This window comes from Corythoichthys intestinalis, chromosome 21, assembly GCF_030265065.1.
Source record: "Corythoichthys intestinalis isolate RoL2023-P3 chromosome 21, ASM3026506v1, whole genome shotgun sequence".
In the NCBI taxonomy this organism is placed as follows: domain Eukaryota; kingdom Metazoa; phylum Chordata; class Actinopteri; order Syngnathiformes; family Syngnathidae; genus Corythoichthys; species Corythoichthys intestinalis.
This window is the reverse complement of record NC_080415.1, coordinates 10,573,474-10,594,347: the sequence shown is the minus strand read 5'-3', so window position 1 is coordinate 10,594,347 and position 20,874 is coordinate 10,573,474. Positions and strand designations below refer to the sequence as shown.

Genomic DNA, 20,874 nt, shown 5'->3' with positions numbered 1-20,874 from the left:
ATTGGTCATTCGTCACATCACTCATCAAGGCTTGACGATTGTAAATAAAGGGTCCAAAGGTCCCAAAACAGTAAAACGATTTTTTTTTTTAAAACTGTACAACTGTACTTGGTATTAAATATATTCTAAAATTTCATTATGTAAAGTAGCTCTACTTGTGTAAACGATGTTTGCAATGTTAAATGAGCAGATTCAACTGAATGTTTATTTCTTGCAGTATTTTCTGCAAATGCATTATTCAGAGGAAACAATGCATACTTTAGTGTTTAATTAAAAAAAATAAATAAAAAAAACACACACAAAACCAATTTAAATATGACAATATTTCTACAGTGTTTGTCCCATTACCAAATTAATCAGTGTGCAGTCTCACATTACCACCATATTTCACCCCAAATATGCAAGGTTGGGTTCCAAAACACACGATTTATTGATTATTGATTTATGATTTATTACTTAAAAAATAAAAATAGACATTATACCTCCATTCACTCAATGCAAAGTGTCCAAACAAATCAGTTAACGAAGAACTGGAGACTCAGTGAGTGTCACGCTTAGCGTCTGTCATATTGGCACACAAAAAACTCCCACTGATGATGTGTTTTACAGGGAAGGGATGACCACAATAGATGACAGACTGAGCATACTGTATGTCAGTGACAAACAGAAGTGTTTAGATAACTTCTTTGTCCAAGTCAGACACTGTCGAGTGTTGTCAGTTTGGCCGGACATTTGCATTCTACTCTTCTTGCATGCAAGCTTCTTCCTCTCAATCCTGCAAAAGTTTGCGTTTGACAGTGGAACTCTCAGACGAAAGGTGTACAAACAGAGCACCGGCGGCAGTGCGAGCCCTCAGTTCATACATGTCATAGTCGTGGGCCCACTCCACGTTCCCCCAGCACTGAATCTGTTAGGGAGGAAGAAGATAGCTAGTTTTGCTAGGGGGAAAAATCATTGCTGCAGTGCAAAATAATGCAGAAACAAGGCTCGTGTAAGAAACAAGTGCTCTCAGTCTAACTACTTAAGGCACCACACCACAAAATTACAAATTCATATGTAACTAATTTTCCAATGTTTAAGAAACATGTAATGAAAGGGTAAAATCAAACAGGAATTGATATATTTGAGACAGCTCGGTGTAACTAAGAATGTGATTAATAGAGGCAGTGTCATAAGGTTCATCGAGATAAGGGCAGAAGCACTGATAGCAAATCTAAAGTGCATTGTTCCACTTGCATAAGAAGATTATCCAATAAGAAGCCCTGTATTTTTAAAAATCTGGTTTAAGATACGCAATACAAGATTAGTTTTTATAATGAATGTAACAGTGATTCCCAACCAATGAGTCATGATACCTCATTAGAAGTCTTGCAGGCTAATGTTAATCACCGATTTTACTTAACATGGTCAAAATGAATTGTTATCTGTTAAAAAAATATATCATTAACTATCAATGCTAGTCATTTCTATAATAATCATGCATGTGTGTAATACGCTTTTCTGTGGAACGTTCAACAAAAAAATAGTTGAGAGTTTATAAATACAATATCTCGAGTTTCAACACAAAAGGTGGAAACAGCTCGTCATATCACTCGTAATTTAATTGTATTGTTGCTTGAGGGAAAATGTGTCAGCTGCAAAATGATTCAAAAACAAAAACACTCTTACACTAGCCTGCATGACCTACCTGGTATTCTTCCTCCAGCCTGGAGAGTAACACAGCCTTCTCTACACTTAGATATCTGTCAATCATCCCCAATGATAACACCACAGATTTCAGCTGGGTAATTACATACTCAAGTCCTGCACAGAAGAAAAAAATACTAAAGGCCTTAAATGACTGTAACATTAACATAACCATTCGAAACTTAAGTCAAGCTACTGAACTTCACATTAGCAATTTGACAACGACAGTTCTTGTTACTAATTATACAATTTATGTAAGCAAGCATTCAATTGTGTGCAAATGGACTCATTTACCTGTCAAAGACCAGAAATTGTACGATTTGAGATGTTGGCAGAATGTGTCTATAGTTGCCTGTGGGATGTCCGGGCCCATAATACTGGACGAAGAGCCGATAGTGACGTTATATCTGGAATGAAAAGTCATTTACTGCATTCATGTTTAGATAAATTCGAAATCACACAGTAGACATGAGGAGTGGGAACGTCTTGGTACTTAACGATACGATACGCGATATAATGTTAATGATAACAATCATCTCATGATATGGCGGGACAACGATTATCGATATTATTCTATGACAGGGGTCGGGAACCTATGTCTAGCAAGCCATTACATGGCTCTCTGCCAACCTGTCATCTTAAATGTGTAACCCGCCGGCTCGCTTGACATGAACCAGCTACGATGAGATGATGGCACATTCGCACATTAATCTTGGACACTTCAAATGTGCGTCGTAATAATATGCTTCAAGTCGGGTCGCGCGGAGATGGGCGAGATCACCTCTTGCGTCAAGTCACCAGCGGCAGGGTCGGCCCCTCCCGACTCGATGCCGAGCGAACTGGAGTATATAAAAAAATACATAGGGGAAAATTAAACCACGAAAGGGAATCATGTGGTACCCCAAGTCACACAGACGCACTTTTGCCTTCGTGACTTTTTGGACTGTCAAACTGAGCGAGACTCACGAAACAACCACCCAGAGAGCCTCCGCCTTTCTCGGCCACTGCTATGCACACGTCCCCGTGACCGTACCCGGTTGTGGTTTCCGCTTCCAGGAAAAATAAGCGGCACCACACCATGTTTCTATTTGTTATTTTCCTTGTGGTTGAGTGCACAACTGTGCAACAATTGTAACAACCCAAGTAACGTTGTTAAGACTTTCTTTGTCATTTTCTCAAGATTTCAATCGCAACTCTGCGACTGCTCGTAAAAAAAAAAAGAGCAGAGTAATGCATTCAAATGCGTTCATGAAAGAAACATTGCTAACAAAACGGACTGACAAGCTGGCAAAAGAACATAGAATATACATTATAGAGTGTGTGTTTATATACTGGTCCTTCTAAAAAAATAGCATATTGTCATAAAGTTCATTATGTTCTGTAATGTACTGATAAACATTAGACTTTCATAATTTTACATTCATTACACACAACTGAAGTAGTTCAAGCCTTTTATTGTTTCAATATTGATGATTTTGGCAAAAAAGTCAAGAAAAAACAAAAATCCCTATCTCAATAAATTTGCATTTCATGAAAAGGTACTCTAAAGAAGCTACTAACCTAATCACCTGAATTAACTAATTAATTCAAAACCCCTGCGAAAGATTCCTGAGGCTTTTAAAACTCCCAGCCTGGTTCATTACTCAAAACCGCAATCATGGGCAAGACTGCCGACCTGACTGCTGTCCAGAAGGCCATCATTGACACCCCCAAGCAAGAGGCTAAGACACAGAAAGAAATTTCTGAGCGAATAGGCTGTTCCCAGAGTGCTGTATCAAGCACCTCAGTGGGAAGTCTGTGGGAAGGAAAAAGTGTGGCAGGAAATGCTGCAAAACCAGAAGACGTGAACGCACCCTGAGAAAGATTGTGGAGAAGGGCCGATTCCAGACCTTGGGGGAAGTGCAGAAACAGTAGACATAAGTCTGGAGTAGAAACATCCAGAGCCACCGTGCACAGGCGTGTGCTGGAAATGGGCTACAGGTGCCGCATTCCCCAGGCCAAGCTACTTTTGAACCTGAAACGGCAGCAGAAACGCCTGACCTGGGCTACAGAGCAGCAGCACTGTACTACTGCTCAGTGGTCCAAAGTACTTTTTTCAGATGAAAGCAAATTTGGCATGTCATTCGGAAATCAAGGTGCCAGAGTTTGGAGGAAGACTGGGGAGAAGGAAATGGCAAAACGCCTGAAGTCCTGTGTCAAGTACCCATAGTCAGTGATGGTCTGGGGTGCCATGTCAGCTGCTGGTGTTGGTCTACTGTGTTTTATCAAGGGCAGGTTCAATGCAGCTAGCTGTCAAGAGATTGTGGGGCACTTCATGCTTTCATCTGCTGAACAGCTTTATGGAGCTGAAGATTTGATTTTTTAGCATGACCTGGCACCTGCTCACAGTGCCAAACCCACTGGTAAATGGTTTACTGACCATGGCATTACTGTGCTCAATTGGCCTGCCAACTCTCCTGAACTGAACCCCATAGAGAATCTGTGGGATATTGTGAAGAGGAAGTTGAGAGACACCAGACCCAACACTGTGGATGAGCTTAAGGCCGCTATCAAAGCATCCTGGGCCTCCATAACACCTAAACAGTTCCTCAGGCAGGCTGATTGCCTCCATGCCACGCCGCATTGAAGCAGTCATTTCTGCAAAAGGATTCCCAACCAAGTATTGAGTGCATTGCTGATATAATTGAAGGTTGACTTGTTTTGTATTAAAAAAACACTTTTTTGTATTAGTCGGATGAAATATGCTAATTTTTTGGGATAGGGATTTTTGGTTTTTCTTGATTTTTTTGCCAAAATCATCAATATTAAAATAAAAAAAGGCTTGAAATACTTCAGTTGTGTGTAATGAATCTAAAATATATGAAACTCTAATGTTTATCAGTACATTACAGAAAAGAATACTTTATTACAATATGCTAATTTTTTTTTTAGAAAGACAAGTAAATACAGTACATACACATAGACACACACTGTATGGCTCGTGTGGAATAGAATATGGCTCTCTCCGTCTAAAAGGTTCCCGACCCCCGTTCTAGGATTTTCTACAAAACAACTAATAATCTTTTCATCCTTCTGCAGTGAATTGGAATGAGTTTATCACTGGCAGCCCCCCAATCCATTTGAACTGATGGCAATGAATGATTCGCTGCCATCCCTCCCACTTCAAACAGATCAGACATTTATGGCGGTCGAAGGCAACCAATGAGTTCCATTTGAGCACATTTGAGGTCATTTGCTGCTGATTTTTTAGTCACTTCCTGTTGATTTGGCGGCATTTCCGGGTCACTTTCTGTTGATTTGGGGTTACTGAAAAGGAAGTGACCCAGGATTCTCCCCAAATGAATAGGCAGTGACCTGTAAACACCCCAAAAATGGGGAAAAACTGGATGCGAATGCTCATTCAAATCTCCCAGTCTAAATGACCTAGCGCTGTCTATGGCAGACAGTACGCTAACGCATTCTAACGGAAGATTTTGGTAGCAATCTGTTGGTTCTAAATGGATAGGATACCTAGCGCTGTCTATGGCAGACAGTACGCTAACGCATTCTAACGGAAGATTTTGGTAGCAATCTGTTGGTTCATTTTTTTTCTTTCTTTTTTTTAACATTGACACCTTTTTAAAACGATATATCGATTCTTAGTAGGAGTATATCGCTAACCTTTTGGGATACAAAGTATCACAATATATCACCATTTCGACATTTTGTCACACCAAGAGCAGACGTACAATCTAATGAGAGATACCACATAAGAAACACTGCTTTATGGTCATCTTAAGTAGCTAAACGTGAGGGACAATATTTTCTACAACATGGCAAATTAGATCTGCAGAGACAAATTTGTTAAAATAATCAACTGCATCACTGAGAAATGGGCACAACTGCATCACTAAGAAATGCGCATTATTAGCTTTGTAAAATATTGTTGTTAACAAAGACTACCTGTTCTCAATCCATTGCAGTACAGGGTCCCACTCATTCTTCTGAAGATCAACCAAACCATAAGGCTCATCCACTCTGTAACTATAGAAAGTATAGAAAACAACTGAAGTAATAAAGATTTGATGTTTAAATTGTTCCTTCATTCCGTATTTCAATATTTTTCTATTATTCATTGACACAACTATTACAATTCAGTTCAATTTACTTTACAAATATAAGTTGAAATGGCCTGTGTTTGTAACATACCAAACAGTGTCTGTCTCCAGAAACTTTAAAGCAGCACTGATCATTTGGTCCTTGTTGCGCTGTGTAGGATTGTCAAGAGCTGTGTTGCAAAGTGTAGTCTGCAAAAAGAATGGCAGCACAATCAATTGTAACTATCTTTGAACACACTTTGCATATGGCAGCTATTTTTATTTTGTGGGCTAAATATTACATTCACATATATAAATTGCATTTGACTTCTATGTCAATGAAGAATTTGTCTTACCAGATGCATCGTGTAAAACTTGAGCGTATCCCTTTGAGCATCCCACTCAGTTGCCACGGCAATGGCAAGGGCTTCATTTGGCACTGTGAACAGTTTCCCTCCAGGAGTTTTCAGCTTCCTTCGGTCCAGGTTTATTTCAAATAAACCTCCTGATTGAGAAAATTTATAAGATAACAATCTTTTGCTTTATCTTGTTACTTGTTTGTTCGATCATGGCCTGAACAATGACAAACACCAAATAAAAAGGCTGGATGATAGTAAAATTATACGAAACATGGGAGCCTAAATAATTTGGTTTAGCATTTATTTACTAATGAATGCAAAATGTAACCATGCTCATCAACACCGACGCCTATGATGACAAGGGACATACATCTCATCTTTATACATGTATACAGTGATCCTTCGCTACTTCACGCTTCAAACATCGCACCCTCAGTCCATCACGGATTTTTTTCCATTAAAGACCAAATGAGAAGTAATTTCATAAAATGCCAAATACGGTCACAGTTAAAGTAATTAAACATTGTCCAACAAATAAAGCATGAAAAAATAATTTTATATGTTGTATATTTGAACCCGGAAGTGATACGTCACACCGAGAATAGCGATGGCAGCGCTCCATACTGCCGCCATACAAAGCCATTCAAACAATGATTCAAACAGCAATATAAGTAATAGATCGAGCGCAAGTGAGGAGATCCAAGTTTTTAAAGAGTTAGAGGAAGAGGAGGAGGTTGGAATTTTATGTTGGACCGTACATGTATTAACCAGACGCTAATCAGGATGCAAACAATGTGCCCAGACTACCTGCCATGGAATGGAGACAAGAACCATAGAGATTACAAGATTGGTAAGATATAGGCTGTTATTATTCTTATGATTTGAAGCATGTCAGGTAAACAAACCACCCACTACTGCCTGGGATAAAAGAAAAGTTTTGACGAATCTCCGATCATGTTGTGGAATGAACAGTAGAAGCTAGCGACGTTAGCTTTTATTTACCTGACATGTTTCGGCAAACACTTCCGCCTTCGGACCCTCTGACAAAGGCGGAAGTGTTCGCCAAAACATGTCAGGTAAATAAACCACCTACTACGGCCTGGGATAAAAAAAAATGTTTTGACAAATTTATAAGTGTGGGCAAAATGAACTCAATACAACTATGATCGGGGATTGCCACGAGTTAGCTTTCGGCTAACGTCGCTAACTTCTACTGTTCATTCCACAACACGATCGGGGTTTTGCCTCAAGTTACCTTTCGGCTAACGTCGCTACCTTCTACTGTTCATTCTACAACAGTTGGCAGCTCTGGATTGACAAAGTCATCAGTCATCTATCCAAAAATCACACTTACTTTTTTGCAAATCCTTGATCATAAGCAGACCGGTTGAGGAAGCAGGCATCTTCGAAGTGTTTGTAGCAGAGAACACTACTCGATGGCATGAAATTCACTCGCTTCGTGCGAATGAAAGATGTCCATTTACGTGCCCTGCTATCCTTTGGCCACTCATACAACTTTTCTTTAGATTGAGAACAATACATTGCCACACAACGCCGTGGCATCTTAACGAGAAGCAATACTGTTCTATGGCAGACTTCCCTCGCAGTTCTCTGTGTGACGTAATTTCCGAAGATTGTCGAAGAAAAGCATTTTTGTTGTCAAGGGGGTTGCTATGGGTTGAACAAAGAATCTGGAAGGCTTGCGTTAAAAAAAATAATGCAAATATGCTTATAATTGTTTAGCCATTGATATTATTCAAAATCACGGTTGGCCAACCTTACTTCACATTTGGTCTTAAAGGAAAAAAATGCAGGATTTTGTAGATATGTCCCATCCGATCACGTACAGCCTCTCACTCTCCCTCCTGATGCTTTTCTTTCTCACCAGGCAGTTGCAGCTTGTTAAAGTTAACGATGAGTGACAAGGGAGCTGCTTTTTAACTTGCCAAAAAAGCTTGCGAGTACTACCTTTCAAAGGCGCCGACTTGTTTACCTTGTTAAACATTGGCTGTAGTGTGCTATGGCAACTCATTGTGTTGTGTGCTGTTCTACGCAGCATGAGTTAATATGAGAGGATTTTAATAAAATATACTTTGGGGAAAAAACATGTATTATGCATCTCTTTCCAAAGCTAAATCTCAATAACATATCTTTTTTTAATGTAAATAAGCTACACCTTTACTTTGCAAATTTCGATTATCGCGGGGGGCGATCCACATTAACAGCGTAAAACGAGGGATCACTGTATTGGGAACATGCGTGATATGCACATACCTTCACCTTGGGATATCGAGACGTCCTGATAAAATCGTTTTCTCTCTGGAAGCGATAAAGCATATGTTTTGTTGAATCTACTTCTGGTTATAAAGAAAATCATCAATGTAGTCTCTTACCTGTTGCGGCTGACGATGAGTATTTAAATGAATATTTGAAGTGCTGATGATTTGGGTATATTTTGCACGGCGACAAGGCATTACCCAAAAAATTGGGGAGTCTTACAAGGCATTTAAACATTGCAGCAATTGATATGAAGTTGCTGTTTACGCAGAGCTAGGTTAGCTAAGAATCACAGACACGCCGGGTTGTTTCACCTAGACAACCAAATGCCACATTTTTACGTGTCTATTTCAGAGTATTTGTATCGCATACACATCTGTAAGGTTACCCGTTAAATATTTCTATCTACTGACAGGATTTTTCATCTTGATTGCAGCCCTATCGTTCAAAAACACTCGTGTGACCTTCTGCGTCTGTCAGGCTGATGTGGGGGATAGTATGGGACCTGTAGTTTTCTGCCAGACTGTGTGTACGCTAATGCAACACTAAACAACTACATTCTAAAACCGTGAGTCTTTCCGCTAACTGAACCAATGAGAATAAATCATCTAATCATGTTGAAAAAGAGTAGCCAATGAGAGGTTCGTATACTCGCCCTACGTCGTTGCGTCCAAGTCCATTCACGTTCCTGGGAGCTCAGTCCCTGACAAGCTACAGCGTTCTGGTTTCAAGGGGATTTTTTGAGGAGGCTGGAGGACCGCTTCAGCCCCTCAACGCCACTTTGTGGACCCCGACATCACGCAGACGGCTTTTGGCCAGTGTCGGTGCCCAGCCAGTGAAGAGGGAGCAATGCCTGTCCCTGCTGGATACATTAGCGACTCCCAGTGTGCGGCCTTCGCATCCTCGGCCTCGCTTATCCCTCCGCCCCCGATCAACACCCGACAGCCCGGTGTTGTCACCTCGCTGTTGTATAGTGGCTCCAAGTTCAGGGGGCACCAAAAAAGCAAAGGGAACTCGTACGACGTTGAAGTAGTGTTACAGGTGAGCGTTTGAAATGACATTTTTCACGTCTAATGTAAACTGCGAGGAGCATTGGTGAGCTGTCAAACGGGGGTGTGATGATTGACAGTTGGAGAATCAATGAGCATAGGCCTAGCTCGCAGGGTTAGCAATCGGTTAGCACTGACAGATGTCACACTAACAACCTTTACAACAATTATTATATTACGACAGTTACGACACATTTCACACAGAACACCTAGGTTTCATCTCATTGTGTGAAAAAACAATTCAGATTAGTTCTTTACGCACTCAACCGCATGTGTTATGTGCTATATTCGCAATGGCGTCATATATTAATTTAGTTTGGAATTGCTAAATGCTCGTTTGTTTTCTATTTCCTTCAAGCATGTTACCATGGAGGACTCTTACCTCTGTGGTTACCTGAAAATAAAAGGACTAACAGAGGTGAGTTGGGCTATTTTCTCTATGACTTGCATCTGTCTGTATTCAGTGTTATTAGCAATTTCCCTTCTCATGGTTACTATGAGTCCTGACATAAATGTCATCCTCAGAAGTCTACCGAATTTAGGTTAAAGTCAAGAAAACTAAAATGATAATGATACAAATTCTCATCTTTCCCATTTGAAATTCAAACAGTTCACAAAATCTTGGGGACTATTTTCCAAATTCTTAGAGCCATTTTCTAATTTCTGCACATTTTACAATAAATGTCCCCTCTAAAGAAATGTTTTTCATCCTTCCAGACTTTTTTCACTGTTTCAAATAACTCCAGTCACAAGTCCCACATTCTAGATTTAATTAATTTTGCAATTCCATAAGTTCCAGTATTTCAGTCAGTTCCAGCTATTAGGTTATCACTATTGACATGTTCTCTTCTATAATCCTTCGCAACAGTCGACATAGTGTGCTATAATTGTCAATTTAACTGCACAGTTATGCAACTAATGGGCCGTCTACATGGTGACGCTCCAAGAATACGACATATTTCCTGTTTGCATTTACATGGTTCTGTCTCCATTCGAACGATGTCGGAATTTCCCATGAAAACGATGTAGTATTCATGCCAGGCCATAGAGGGCAGTGCAGTTTTTCAACGTGACAGCCAATGATGCATTTCCTTGACAACAACCTTCTCAGCCCGGAAAACTACATCCCCCCCACTCAAAGCAATGGTGTCCCTGCATGTTTTTTTCTTTAGCTTCCAAAGGCACAAAAACACTAACATAAAATATAGTTTTGTCAAAAATATTATAAATATTAACAGTAAATTGAATTCAACGTTCCGCCGTGTTTGCCGTTTTGCATATTTAGTAGCAACGACTGTGCATGCACAAAGTGACAGGTGCGCGTGCTGATGTCATCGGAGCGAGAGAGTTCCATTCATATGGTTGCAAAGCAAGCCCAGCAATCAAATCATTCCGCCTTCTGTTTTTGCCATCACCGTGGAAAGGCGAGGTCATTCCACAAAACGCAATCATTGCTTCTTGGTGTCGTAGCGTCACCATGTAAACGGCCCCTTAGAAAAAGTAACACACAACCGGGCTTATGCAGGTATGGTTATGGCTAACTACTGTCTGGTGCTGTCACCTCCTACCAATTTTTAACTTTATAATCTGAAGAGGATGACCTATATGTAGGTTAATTTAAACGGTTTGTTGGGCAGGAATACCCAACTCTAACCACGTTTTTCGCTGGAGAGATCATCAGCAGAAAACGGCCATTCCTCACCCGGAAGTGGGATGCAGATGAGGATGTGGATCGTAAACATTGGGTAAATATATATAAATGCTTAAGATGTTTTATGTTCTACATGAATCACATCCGACCATTGTTTGTCTGTCTGTCTCCAGGGCAAGTTCCAGGCTTTCTACCAGTATGCAAAGACGTTCAACTCGGATGATTTTGACTATGACGATCTTAAAAACTCAGACTACATTTTCATGAGGTGGAAGGTAATGCTTTGTTTTATTGCATGAGTGTAATGGTGAACTGTTGTTAATGCCAGGTTATTAATGCTTATCATTAGGAGCAGTTCCTGGTCCCAGACCACACAATCAAAGACATTAGCGGTGCTTCCTTTGCTGGATTTTACTACATTTGCTTTCAGAAATCCACAGCAACGATCGAGGGCTACTACTACCACAGGAGCTCTGAATGGTAACTACCACAAATCTGTTATTCTGTATTTGTTTTTTCAAACCCTTATAGAGCAAGTCAGTGGCTGCCATTGACGGTGCAAGACATTCAGTCCATTTTGACTGGGAGGACTGTGACGTTTTTTCCATTCACCCCTTCCAGTCAAAATGCATTGGACGTTTAGCGCCGTCCACGATGCTGAAACATGATACACAACAGTCACAATCAGACCCTGTGTTTAAATCAGTGGTCAGCAACCTATAGAATAGAAAGCCTTTATTGTCATTGTGCGGAGTACAACTGCATTTAAAGGTTCGTCATAACGTGCACTATACTAGTATAAAACAAAAGCAAAAGTACAGAAAGGCTAATAGAAAAACACAGATTACAGTGTACATTTTGGGAATGAAGTGAATAAGTGACTAGCAGCAAGTGGTTATGTAGTGGTAACAAGCAGCAAGTGGTAATGTAGTGGTAACATAGTGCGTATATGACAATTTACAGTACTCAGATTAGGAGGCAGATTGCTGCTATATTTGATAGTGCAAATGACAGTTTGTGCATAGATATTGATGTATCGGTGCAAAAATGCTATAACAGTGCAAATATTGAATAGACGGTACCCAGATTAAGCAGTACCCAGATTAAGATGGATGTCTGAGAACATATTTAACATTCTAGCACTCAAAGAGTCATTTCTATGTTATTTTTATATGATATATACACTACCGTTCAAAAGTTTGGGGTCACGGGGAGTAATAGCGTGGCTTCCACGGCACTCAGTTGGGACCCCAATGTCACACCCCCGCCTCAGCGCGGAGGCCGGCCGCTGATCGCTTCCGCGTCGTGACTCTCATGGCGGGCAACCCAATAGCCAGGCGTCAGATCGGCGAGTGCTCGGTCTGTGAGGCGGGGGGCACCGGCAGCCGCGGGTAAAAGGTTTCCCGTGTTAGGTCTAATTAAGCGGCAGGCTCTTGGGTGGAGGGGCGCGCCTCACATTGAGCCCGCCGTCTGCCAGCGCGTTATATTCGGCTGGGCCTTGAGCTGACGGCCGGCCGGACGAGTGGTGGGCATGATTCTTGATTCTTCAAGCGTCTCAGAAATACAGTGATCCACCGTTTTTTGTGGTTAATGGGGACTAGAACCCGCCGCGATAAGTGAAAACCGCGAAGTAGCAACCCCCCACCACCATTTTTTTTCTTTTTTTGTGCTTGTTCAATGTATTTATTCAGATTTAGCATTGGAAAGAGATACATATAAGACATGTTTCTTCACTTTTTTCTCCGAAAGTATAATAATAAAAAGAATATATATATAATATGTTTTCAAGCACTTAGAATGTAATAATTATGATAGGTTTTAAACGTGTTACTGTCCCACCGAATTATTTTTAAACAAGAATAAAGTAGTAGGAAAATGCTTGGATTTATTAAATGCTTCATAGTGAGTCTACTCAAATCCTCTCAAGCTGCTCATTTAGTTAAACGATGATTGACGCATGCACAAACTTTTTCGATGATTGAATTTTTGAATTGAAGTAATTTTTCTTTTGATAATATATTTTTTTGTTTAAAGCAACTTAGTTTTTGATTGAAAGAAAAAAAAAACACAAATGTCCTAGCGAAAATGTGGCCCAGATGCAAAACATTACTTCAGTCAAAAAATAGTTTTGAAATGCTTTTTATGTCTCAAATTTATTTTTGCATTCCAACACATTTTTTAATTTGAGGTGACTTTTTTGATTGAAAATATACATTTTGATTGAAGCAACTTTTTTTCATTGACTAATAAAGACACAAATCCACCTCCATAGTTATTGAGGGAGAAAGAAATTAAGAAACCTTTAAAAATAAAATCCACCGAGGAGTCAGATTTTTTAAATTTAAGATTTATATTTGACTATGTAGATATGCATCTTAAGGAAAGGAGGTTAAGTGATTAAAAAAACAAAAACAAAAAAAGAGTTTGAAAACAGCTAGGTGAATAGCACAATTGGTAGGAATAACAGTTTGCAAGGATAGTCAGGTATAAAATACAACAATCAAACACAATAACTATTATTTTTCTATACAATTTTATGTAATTATTAGGTGCTGGATTTGTCAAATACGGATAATAATGAAATAATAGTTTTGAAAAAACTGTGCTGATGGTGACTCAGTGACAATCTGATGTGATTTGTTGAAGTTTTGATGTAGAGGTTGAAGGACGAAAAGAGGCAAAGACCGACTGAGTCACAGCCAGAAAGTAATGATGACAGTGTTGATTTTGATTCCCCCCCCCCCCCCCCCCCCCCCCCCCGCGAATTAAAGTATGTCACAGTCACGGCCAATTATACTGTAAAGCTGCATGGTTAAACTGGAAGTTATGTTGTTGTCAGGTGTATTAAATGCTTGTTCATGTGCCCCTTTTGAACCATGAGCACCTGCCCCTCCACCAGTCTCTGCATGGCCCTGCTCCAGTGTTCTAATGGTAACTCGTGTTGGCTAATTGCGTCAGAAGGATAATAAATGATTGGAAAACCCTTGTGCAATTATGTTGGTGGAGTAGAAAACAGTTTAGCTGGTTAGAGAAGCTGTAAACCTGACCTTCCTTTGAGGTAGTTAAGTATTTGGAGCATCACATTTGTGGGTTTGAATAAACTCCCAAAATGGCCATAAAAAGAAACTTTAACTTTCATGTGAAATTCAACAGTCTATTCGTGTTCTTAGAAATGAAAGCTATTCTATAAGAGAAATTACCAAAAAAAATTGAAGATTTCCTACAAAGGTGTGTACTACTCCCTTCAGAGAGCAGCATAAACAGGGTTTAACGAGAGAAGAAAGAGAAGTGGGAGGCCCTGCTGCACAACAGAACAAGAATGGGGTCTCTAGTTTGAGAAATACAGTAGATGCCTCACAGGTCTTCATCTGGCAGCGTCATTAAATAGTACCCGCAAAAAGCCAGTGTCAACGTCTACGTGAAGAAACGACTCCGGAATGCTGGCATTCAGAGCAAAGTGGCAAAGAAAAAGCCATGTCTAAGGCTGGTCAATAAAAGGAAATGATTAATATGGGCAAAAGAACACGGACATTGGACAGAGGGTGATTGGTTTGTCTGTCAATAGGTTTTTCCAAAGTTTAAGGTGTTTGGATAACAGAGATAACATTTTGGGAGACGTGTAAAGATGCTGGAAGAGCCATCTGTCAAGCATGGCTGACTTAATTTGATAGTTTGGTGTTGCTTTGGTGCTTGTAAAGTGGGAGATTTGTTCAAGGTAAGCGGGATTTTAAATAAGGAAGGCTATCACTCCATTTTGTGACGCCATCCCATACCCTGTGGACAACACTTGATTGTAGCTAATTTGATCCTACAACAGGATAATGGCCCAAAGCACACCTTCAAATTATGCAAGAACCATTTAGGCAAGAAGTAGACAGCTGGTATTCCCTCTGTAATGGAGTGGTCAGCACAGTCACCAGATCTCAACCCCATTGAGCTGTTGTGGGAGAAGCTTGACCCTATGGTATGCAAGAATTGCCCATCAAGCCAATCCAACTTGTGTGCGGTGCTTTGCGGTAAAGTTTTTTCCAGATTACCTGAACAAATTAACAGCTAGGATGCCAAAGATCTGCAACGATGTAATTGTTGCAAAGGGAGTATTCTTTGAAAGCAAAGTTTGAAAGAGAAAAGTATTATTTCAAATAAAAATCCTTATTTCTAACCTTGTCAATGCCTTGACTATTCTTTGTATTCATTTTGCAACTCATGTGAAGAATAAAAGTGTGACTTTTCAAGGGGAAAACACAATTCTATACTTTCTATTCATTTGCAACTCATGTGAAAGATAAAAGTGTGACTTTTCAAGGGGAAAACACAATTGTTCGGTGACCCCAAACTTTTGAACGGTAGTATATACCTACTGTGCCGCCATCGAAATTTATTATAAGGTTGGCTTATTACATAAGTTTGTTAAAAGAATACTCACACATATCACGAATTCACTATGTACAGTGACTGTTTCACTTGTAAGTTGTATTTATTAGTCTTTACGCAATTCACAATAATGGCAGCACTGCCCGTCTCCCAGCCTGCTTTTTGGTGCTATTAGACTGAATGGAGCAAAGACTTGTAGGTACAACCTCGTATTGAAAGCAGGGCTGTACATAGTTGCTGAATCCACGACCCGCGTGAGAGTTCTGTTAATAAAGCTATAAAGTGAGCCTGTCTTTGTCTGCTTACTAAAGGGAAGCTGATTTCCTTTGTTAAATCCATCAAGCGTCATAATACATTTTAAACAAATGCTCTCTTTTTTTTTTTTTTTTTTTTTCCAAACACTGAGCCACATGCGGCTCTGGACTTGCGGGTTGGTGACCTCTGGTTTCAATATTTTTGACGTCTATTGTTTTGCATGCAATGAGTTAATGCAGGTGTGTTTTCATGACACTTGATGTTCAACATCTCGGATTACAAGGAAATTCATGTTGGCTCACATTCCGTCATTCTCGCTTCCTTATACTTGAAATTCAATATTGACAATTTCACATTGCCAAGTGGCACCCATGCCAGCTTGCTCAGGTTTAATATTAGATGTTTTTACTTTATAAAGGTGGGAATCATTAATAGCCAACAGAAATTGCCAATGTCATACTGTTACGTCATTAGCAACATATAGTATTGTCTTTTTTATCCAAGTCTTTTACTATGATACTATGCAGAGGGCTGTATGTTTAGTTCTCAACATGAGAGTAGACTGCCCGGTTCAAATCTCCTTTTGACAGTCTGTCACTTGGGTAAAAATACAATACATATTAAAGTGTGGGAATTTCTGGGTAGCTCTGTACGAGTTGCGGTACGAGGCTCATGATAACAATTACCTCACGATATGGTGATACATCAATTGTCAATACATTGGTCAGGAACTCATTCTACATTATTTTACGAAACAAATACAGTGATCCCTCGCTACTTTGCGCCTTCAGTCCCTTTTCCTTCAGTCTTTTTTTTTTCCAATTAAAAAAAAAATACTGATGAGCTGTCCTGAGCAGATCGCGTAATCTCACTCTCCCTCCTTCTCCCTGCTCTTTGTTGGTCAGGCAGTGAGTGCACTAGAGTTATGTATTAAAGTTAACAATGATTGACAGACGTTGATATTTGATCTTGCCAGAAAGCGGGCTTCCAAGCGCCGCATGCGTCAATCATCGTTTAACTTGTTAGACACTAGCTGTGGCAACTCATTGTGTGTAAGTGAGCAGCTGGAGCGGATTTAAGTGGTCCCAATGAAGCATTTAATAAAGCCAAGCATTTTTTTTTGCTTTATTCTTGTTTAAAAAATAATTCGGTGGGACTGTAACATGTTTAAAACTTATCATACTTATTATATTTGAAGTGCTTAAAACAATTTAGTAACATGTATATGTATACATACATATATATATATATATATATATATATATGGTAAGTACTTATATCGCGCATTTATCTATATTGGTACAATGGCCAGATCGCTTTACATTAGCACACATTTACCCTTTCATGCCCACATTCACACACCAATGGTGCTGCTGCCAACCTATTGGGGGCAAATTAGCATTCAGGTGGGTTCTGGTCCCCATTAACAGCGAAAAACGATGGATCACTGTAATAAATAATATAAAAGCAAGCTCTTTTCATTCTCTTGCTGAGAATTGAAATTAGTATCTCTTGAAGACGTCTAATCTGTTTGAAGTGGGAGTTTGCTGCCATCCCTCCCACTGAATTTGTGTTTAAAGGAGACTATGCTTTTATAGGCATGGGTTTATTGATGTGGTTTCTTTATAACAAGAAGTGAGACAACTTTACTATCCAACAATAAGTGCTAATATCCTTCCCTAAAACACAATACAAACGGACCCTTAATATACTAATTAATGTAATTGCTAACTAGCTTAGCGCTCAGTTCAAAGTAATATCTCATCAACAAAGAAGACAAACAATACAATTGGCTTCCTTACCTCTGCTGGAGGCACACTGGATCTAAGAACCCAAAAGATAATTTAACTCTGGACACGTTGTAATATTATTCATTCAGCAAACCAACAGCAATGGAGCAGTGAACTCCCTCTCTTACTCTTAACCATTGGCACACACGCGCAGCCTCACGTTACACACTAACAAGGACTAAAACGGGACTGGTCATAGCTGTCGGCAAAAATTGATGATGAAATTAGATGGCAACTAATTTATTAATTGATTTTAATCGAGTTAATGCTAATGAGCTAACATATTCAAGTGGAAGATTTTCTTAGGAATCACTTCCTTTCTTTTAAAGAACAACATCGTTTCTTGGCAGGTGCATATTCATAAACTTTTGTGATGCAAAGTATCACGCTATATCACCATTTTAATATGTTGCCACAGTACAGAATGTTTACAATATGTACCAGGGTTCACAGTATTTCTTCTGAGTATTATTCCTCATCTCGAGGCTCTCCCTTTTGTAATATGTTCTTTCTAAACACTCAGGTACCAATCTCTGAATCTTACCCACGTCTCCGAGCACAGTGCTGGCATCTATGAGTTCCGGTGACCTCGGCTTGCATCGTGGATCTTTTGTTTGATGGACTTGAAGCGAAGCAGAGGTCTGCAGATGCTACTGACACTGGAAAAGGACATCAAAAACTCTTTAGAAGACGCGCCAAGCGCACATGCTTGTCAGTTGGACGAACAGAGGACATTTGAATGTATGTGTTATGGATGATCTTTTAAAAGAAAAAGAAAAAAAAGGAAATGCAATTGTGCTCCCTGGCTGGAGCTTCTTATGTCAGAACCAGAGTCGCAAACCCGGATGTGGTTCTTACCCGCCGTCTTATGTTTAAAGTTCTGACTTATGTTTTCTAATACTTGGCACACTTCCTCAAGACACTTTATAAGCTAAGTTGGGACAGTCGCTTTCTCAAAGCTAAGTGCATATAGGCATTTGACTAGGCTGGGACAAGGATTCCTAACGGGGGTCTGCTTGGCTCAATAAGAAACAAGAAAGAACCGGGACTCTTCAGGTTTAAGGAATGGAGCTTTATTAAGCCCGTAAGCTTGACACGGCAGTATATACAGTATTTCATTGATGCTGGTCCTTTGTTTCTCTATCAAAAGGATATTTTTGAAATTTTTATCGGAAAAGATGGGCACTTTGCGGGACTCTCATGCCCCCTCACCCTTCATGTGGCTGACATGCAAAACAAGCAACTTCCCTTCCCTTGTGTCCACCATATTTGCTTTTAATCAGAAGTAATTGCCGTGGATGTCGTTATATTGTTACATTTGCACAAAGAGGAATTACAGTACTTGTTATGAAAGCTCACATGCCCTAGTACACAAGCTCAAAGCTGTATGATGGAGAAAAATAATTTTAGCTACTTTAAAAGTGTTTTAAGTTTTTGGGGCGATGAGAGACAAGTCAATCACGTTTAAGTATTATGACAGAGTATTTTTTACCCAGCTCTGTGGTCTGCATTATAGAGCTTTGTATGTGTCACTTTTAACTTATGAACCCCCTCCCAATCTTTTCCATCGACGTCTCTGACTATGCAACATGTTCAACATAGCACTCTCCCAACATCAAGCCTCCATTTTCAGAGATTTTATTCTATCCTTGAGTATATAAAACGAAATATAATAATCTTATCTTCATTAAAAGGAAATATTTTTGTTAAAATACCAATGAAGTCCCGAATCATGTTCCCCCGTCATGTGACTGTGCCATGTTTTTAAAGTTTATCAGAGTTGTTTTACAACAGATTAAGATGTGTTTGCTTGAGATTGATAAATTGGATTGATTGTATTGAATGGACGGCGGATTTGAAAAAGAAATCATATCAAAAACAACCCTGTGTTCTATGTGCGTGATTTTACAACTCTTTAAAATGAGGGCTCAAAATGACTGATGCTAATCCTGCACAACTAGAATAGCATCAGAATTAGAGGTCGACAGATATATTGGCCGGCCGATATATCGGGTCCAATATATAGATTTTTTTCCGACATTGGCAGATTTACAAAAAAATCTCCTGATTTACAAAAAAATTAGCCGATTAAAAAAGGATTTTGATCAGGCATCTGTGTGAACAACTGCCGCTGACGGATGGTGGGACCCCGGAAGGACCCCCGCAGCAGCTTGAAGGAAGTCAGGCTTGCCTGTTGTGTTAATATTGTAAGAAGAGAACATGCAATTTTGCTTCAGCCTTTTAAGGCGTTTACCGATTGATCCTTTCACTCTAAATGTAACTTGTAGCGTGTTGTCACTAACGCGTTACTGTAATATGATTACTTTCTTTCAGTAACGAGTAATTTAACACATTCATTTTTACAAACCTGTAATCTGATTAAAGTTAGTTTCCTTAGTGTCTGTGCGTTACTATTTTGTTATTGCCTCATAATGTATGTAGAATGACGAATATTGTAGTCATGTAGGAAGAGCATTTTGAATAGAAAATGTTCAAAAGGTTCCCGTTACGTGTTTGTTTCCATGGTAACCGCTCACAGTTACTCCCTGTTTTGGTCTCGAGTCACGTGTTTTGGGACTGATAAAGGCTTGTGCCAGCGCGGGTGCACATTCGAGCCGAGTGCAGCCACCTGTTGAGATGTGCGAGGGAATGTTGAGCCGTGTACATCCATGAATGAACGCGAGTATTTTTCCTTCATTCTGGAGGATTTCAGCGATAGATTGGAGCTGCTACATGCGCGGCCGTCTCGTAGCTTTGCTGTTACAACAGGGAGTAGTCATTGGTGAGCATTGTTTACATTATATTCGTGTTGCACATTTATGCCATGAGGTGACATGTTCGTTTAGCATCTTTGGGATGTGTAAGTCCGATTGAGTGTATAGTGCTTAGTTGCCACCACGTTTTGTGGCCAAAATGATCGCGTTAGTGTACAGCGTACTTCTGGGTTGTGCGCGCGCATCCGCGCCCACCCCCACCTTTGTGCTTATTGCACTATGCAATTCATTTGTGTGCTGTTGATTATTGTGCAGTCAATTTGCATTGTTTTACATGGGCACTGATATGCCGTTAACTCTAAACCCTTACCCGAAATTCAGAATTTTTTACATTAGGCTTAATCTTTGAGTTAGTGAGAGTTGATTTCAACAAATTCCATGCAGTTTGTCAGTTATTTGTTAGATTCAGGGCTCCGGAGTGGCCAAGACAGCGTGAGTCAATGGTGGTTGAAATCAACTCCATCGACTAATTAAACTTCCGCTAACTCGATGAATAAGCCTTATGTGAAAAATTCTGATCTTCCCCTTTAAATTCAATTATCGAAAAAGTCAATTAACTTGCGATGACATATTTCTGTTGTCA

The 20,874-nt window shown here is 39.7% G+C and overlaps 2 protein-coding genes across 2 annotated transcripts; one reads left to right on the top strand and one right to left on the bottom strand.

Moving 5' to 3' along the window:
* Positions 1–406: 406 nt before the first annotated feature.
* atpaf2 (ATP synthase mitochondrial F1 complex assembly factor 2) lies at positions 407–12,405 on the bottom strand. The gene is made up of 8 exons (XM_057825934.1): positions 8,515–12,405; positions 8,396–8,440; positions 6,119–6,267; positions 5,875–5,972; positions 5,629–5,709; positions 1,981–2,093; positions 1,688–1,803; positions 407–907 (listed from the first exon to the last, which is right to left on the bottom strand). Exons 1-8 carry the CDS (start codon positions 8,633–8,635, stop codon positions 770–772), a joined length of 861 nt encoding a protein of 286 aa, XP_057681917.1. The 5' UTR covers positions 8,636–12,405; the 3' UTR covers positions 407–769.
* Positions 9,068–19,868, top strand: LOC130909450 (glucose-induced degradation protein 4 homolog). Its single transcript, XM_057825935.1, has 6 exons — positions 9,068–9,439; positions 9,806–9,865; positions 11,085–11,192; positions 11,272–11,373; positions 11,448–11,578; positions 18,041–19,868. The coding sequence occupies exons 1-6, from the start codon at positions 9,248–9,250 to the stop codon at positions 18,102–18,104; spliced, it is 657 nt and encodes a 218-aa protein (XP_057681918.1). The 5' UTR covers positions 9,068–9,247; the 3' UTR covers positions 18,105–19,868.
* Positions 19,869–20,874: the final 1,006 nt, after the last annotated feature.

Excerpts from the sequence above, each read along its gene's own strand:
- atpaf2 (XM_057825934.1), bottom strand. The coding sequence starts at position 8,635 with ATGTTTAAATGCCTTGTAAGACTCCCCAATTTTTTGGGTAATGCCTTG. Across the intron at positions 8,441-8,514 it reads CTCATCGTCAGCCGCAACAG|AGAGAAAACGATTTTATCAG; the intron begins GTAAGAGACTAC and ends TATCGCTTCCAG. Across the intron at positions 5,973-6,118 it reads AGTTTTACACGATGCATCTG|ACTACACTTTGCAACACAGC; the intron begins GTAAGACAAATT and ends TTCTTTTTGCAG.
- LOC130909450 (XM_057825935.1), top strand. The coding sequence starts at position 9,248 with ATGCCTGTCCCTGCTGGATACATTAGCGACTCCCAGTGTGCGGCCTTC. Across the intron at positions 9,440-9,805 it reads ACGTTGAAGTAGTGTTACAG|CATGTTACCATGGAGGACTC; the intron begins GTGAGCGTTTGA and ends ATTTCCTTCAAG. Across the intron at positions 11,374-11,447 it reads ACATTTTCATGAGGTGGAAG|GAGCAGTTCCTGGTCCCAGA; the intron begins GTAATGCTTTGT and ends GCTTATCATTAG.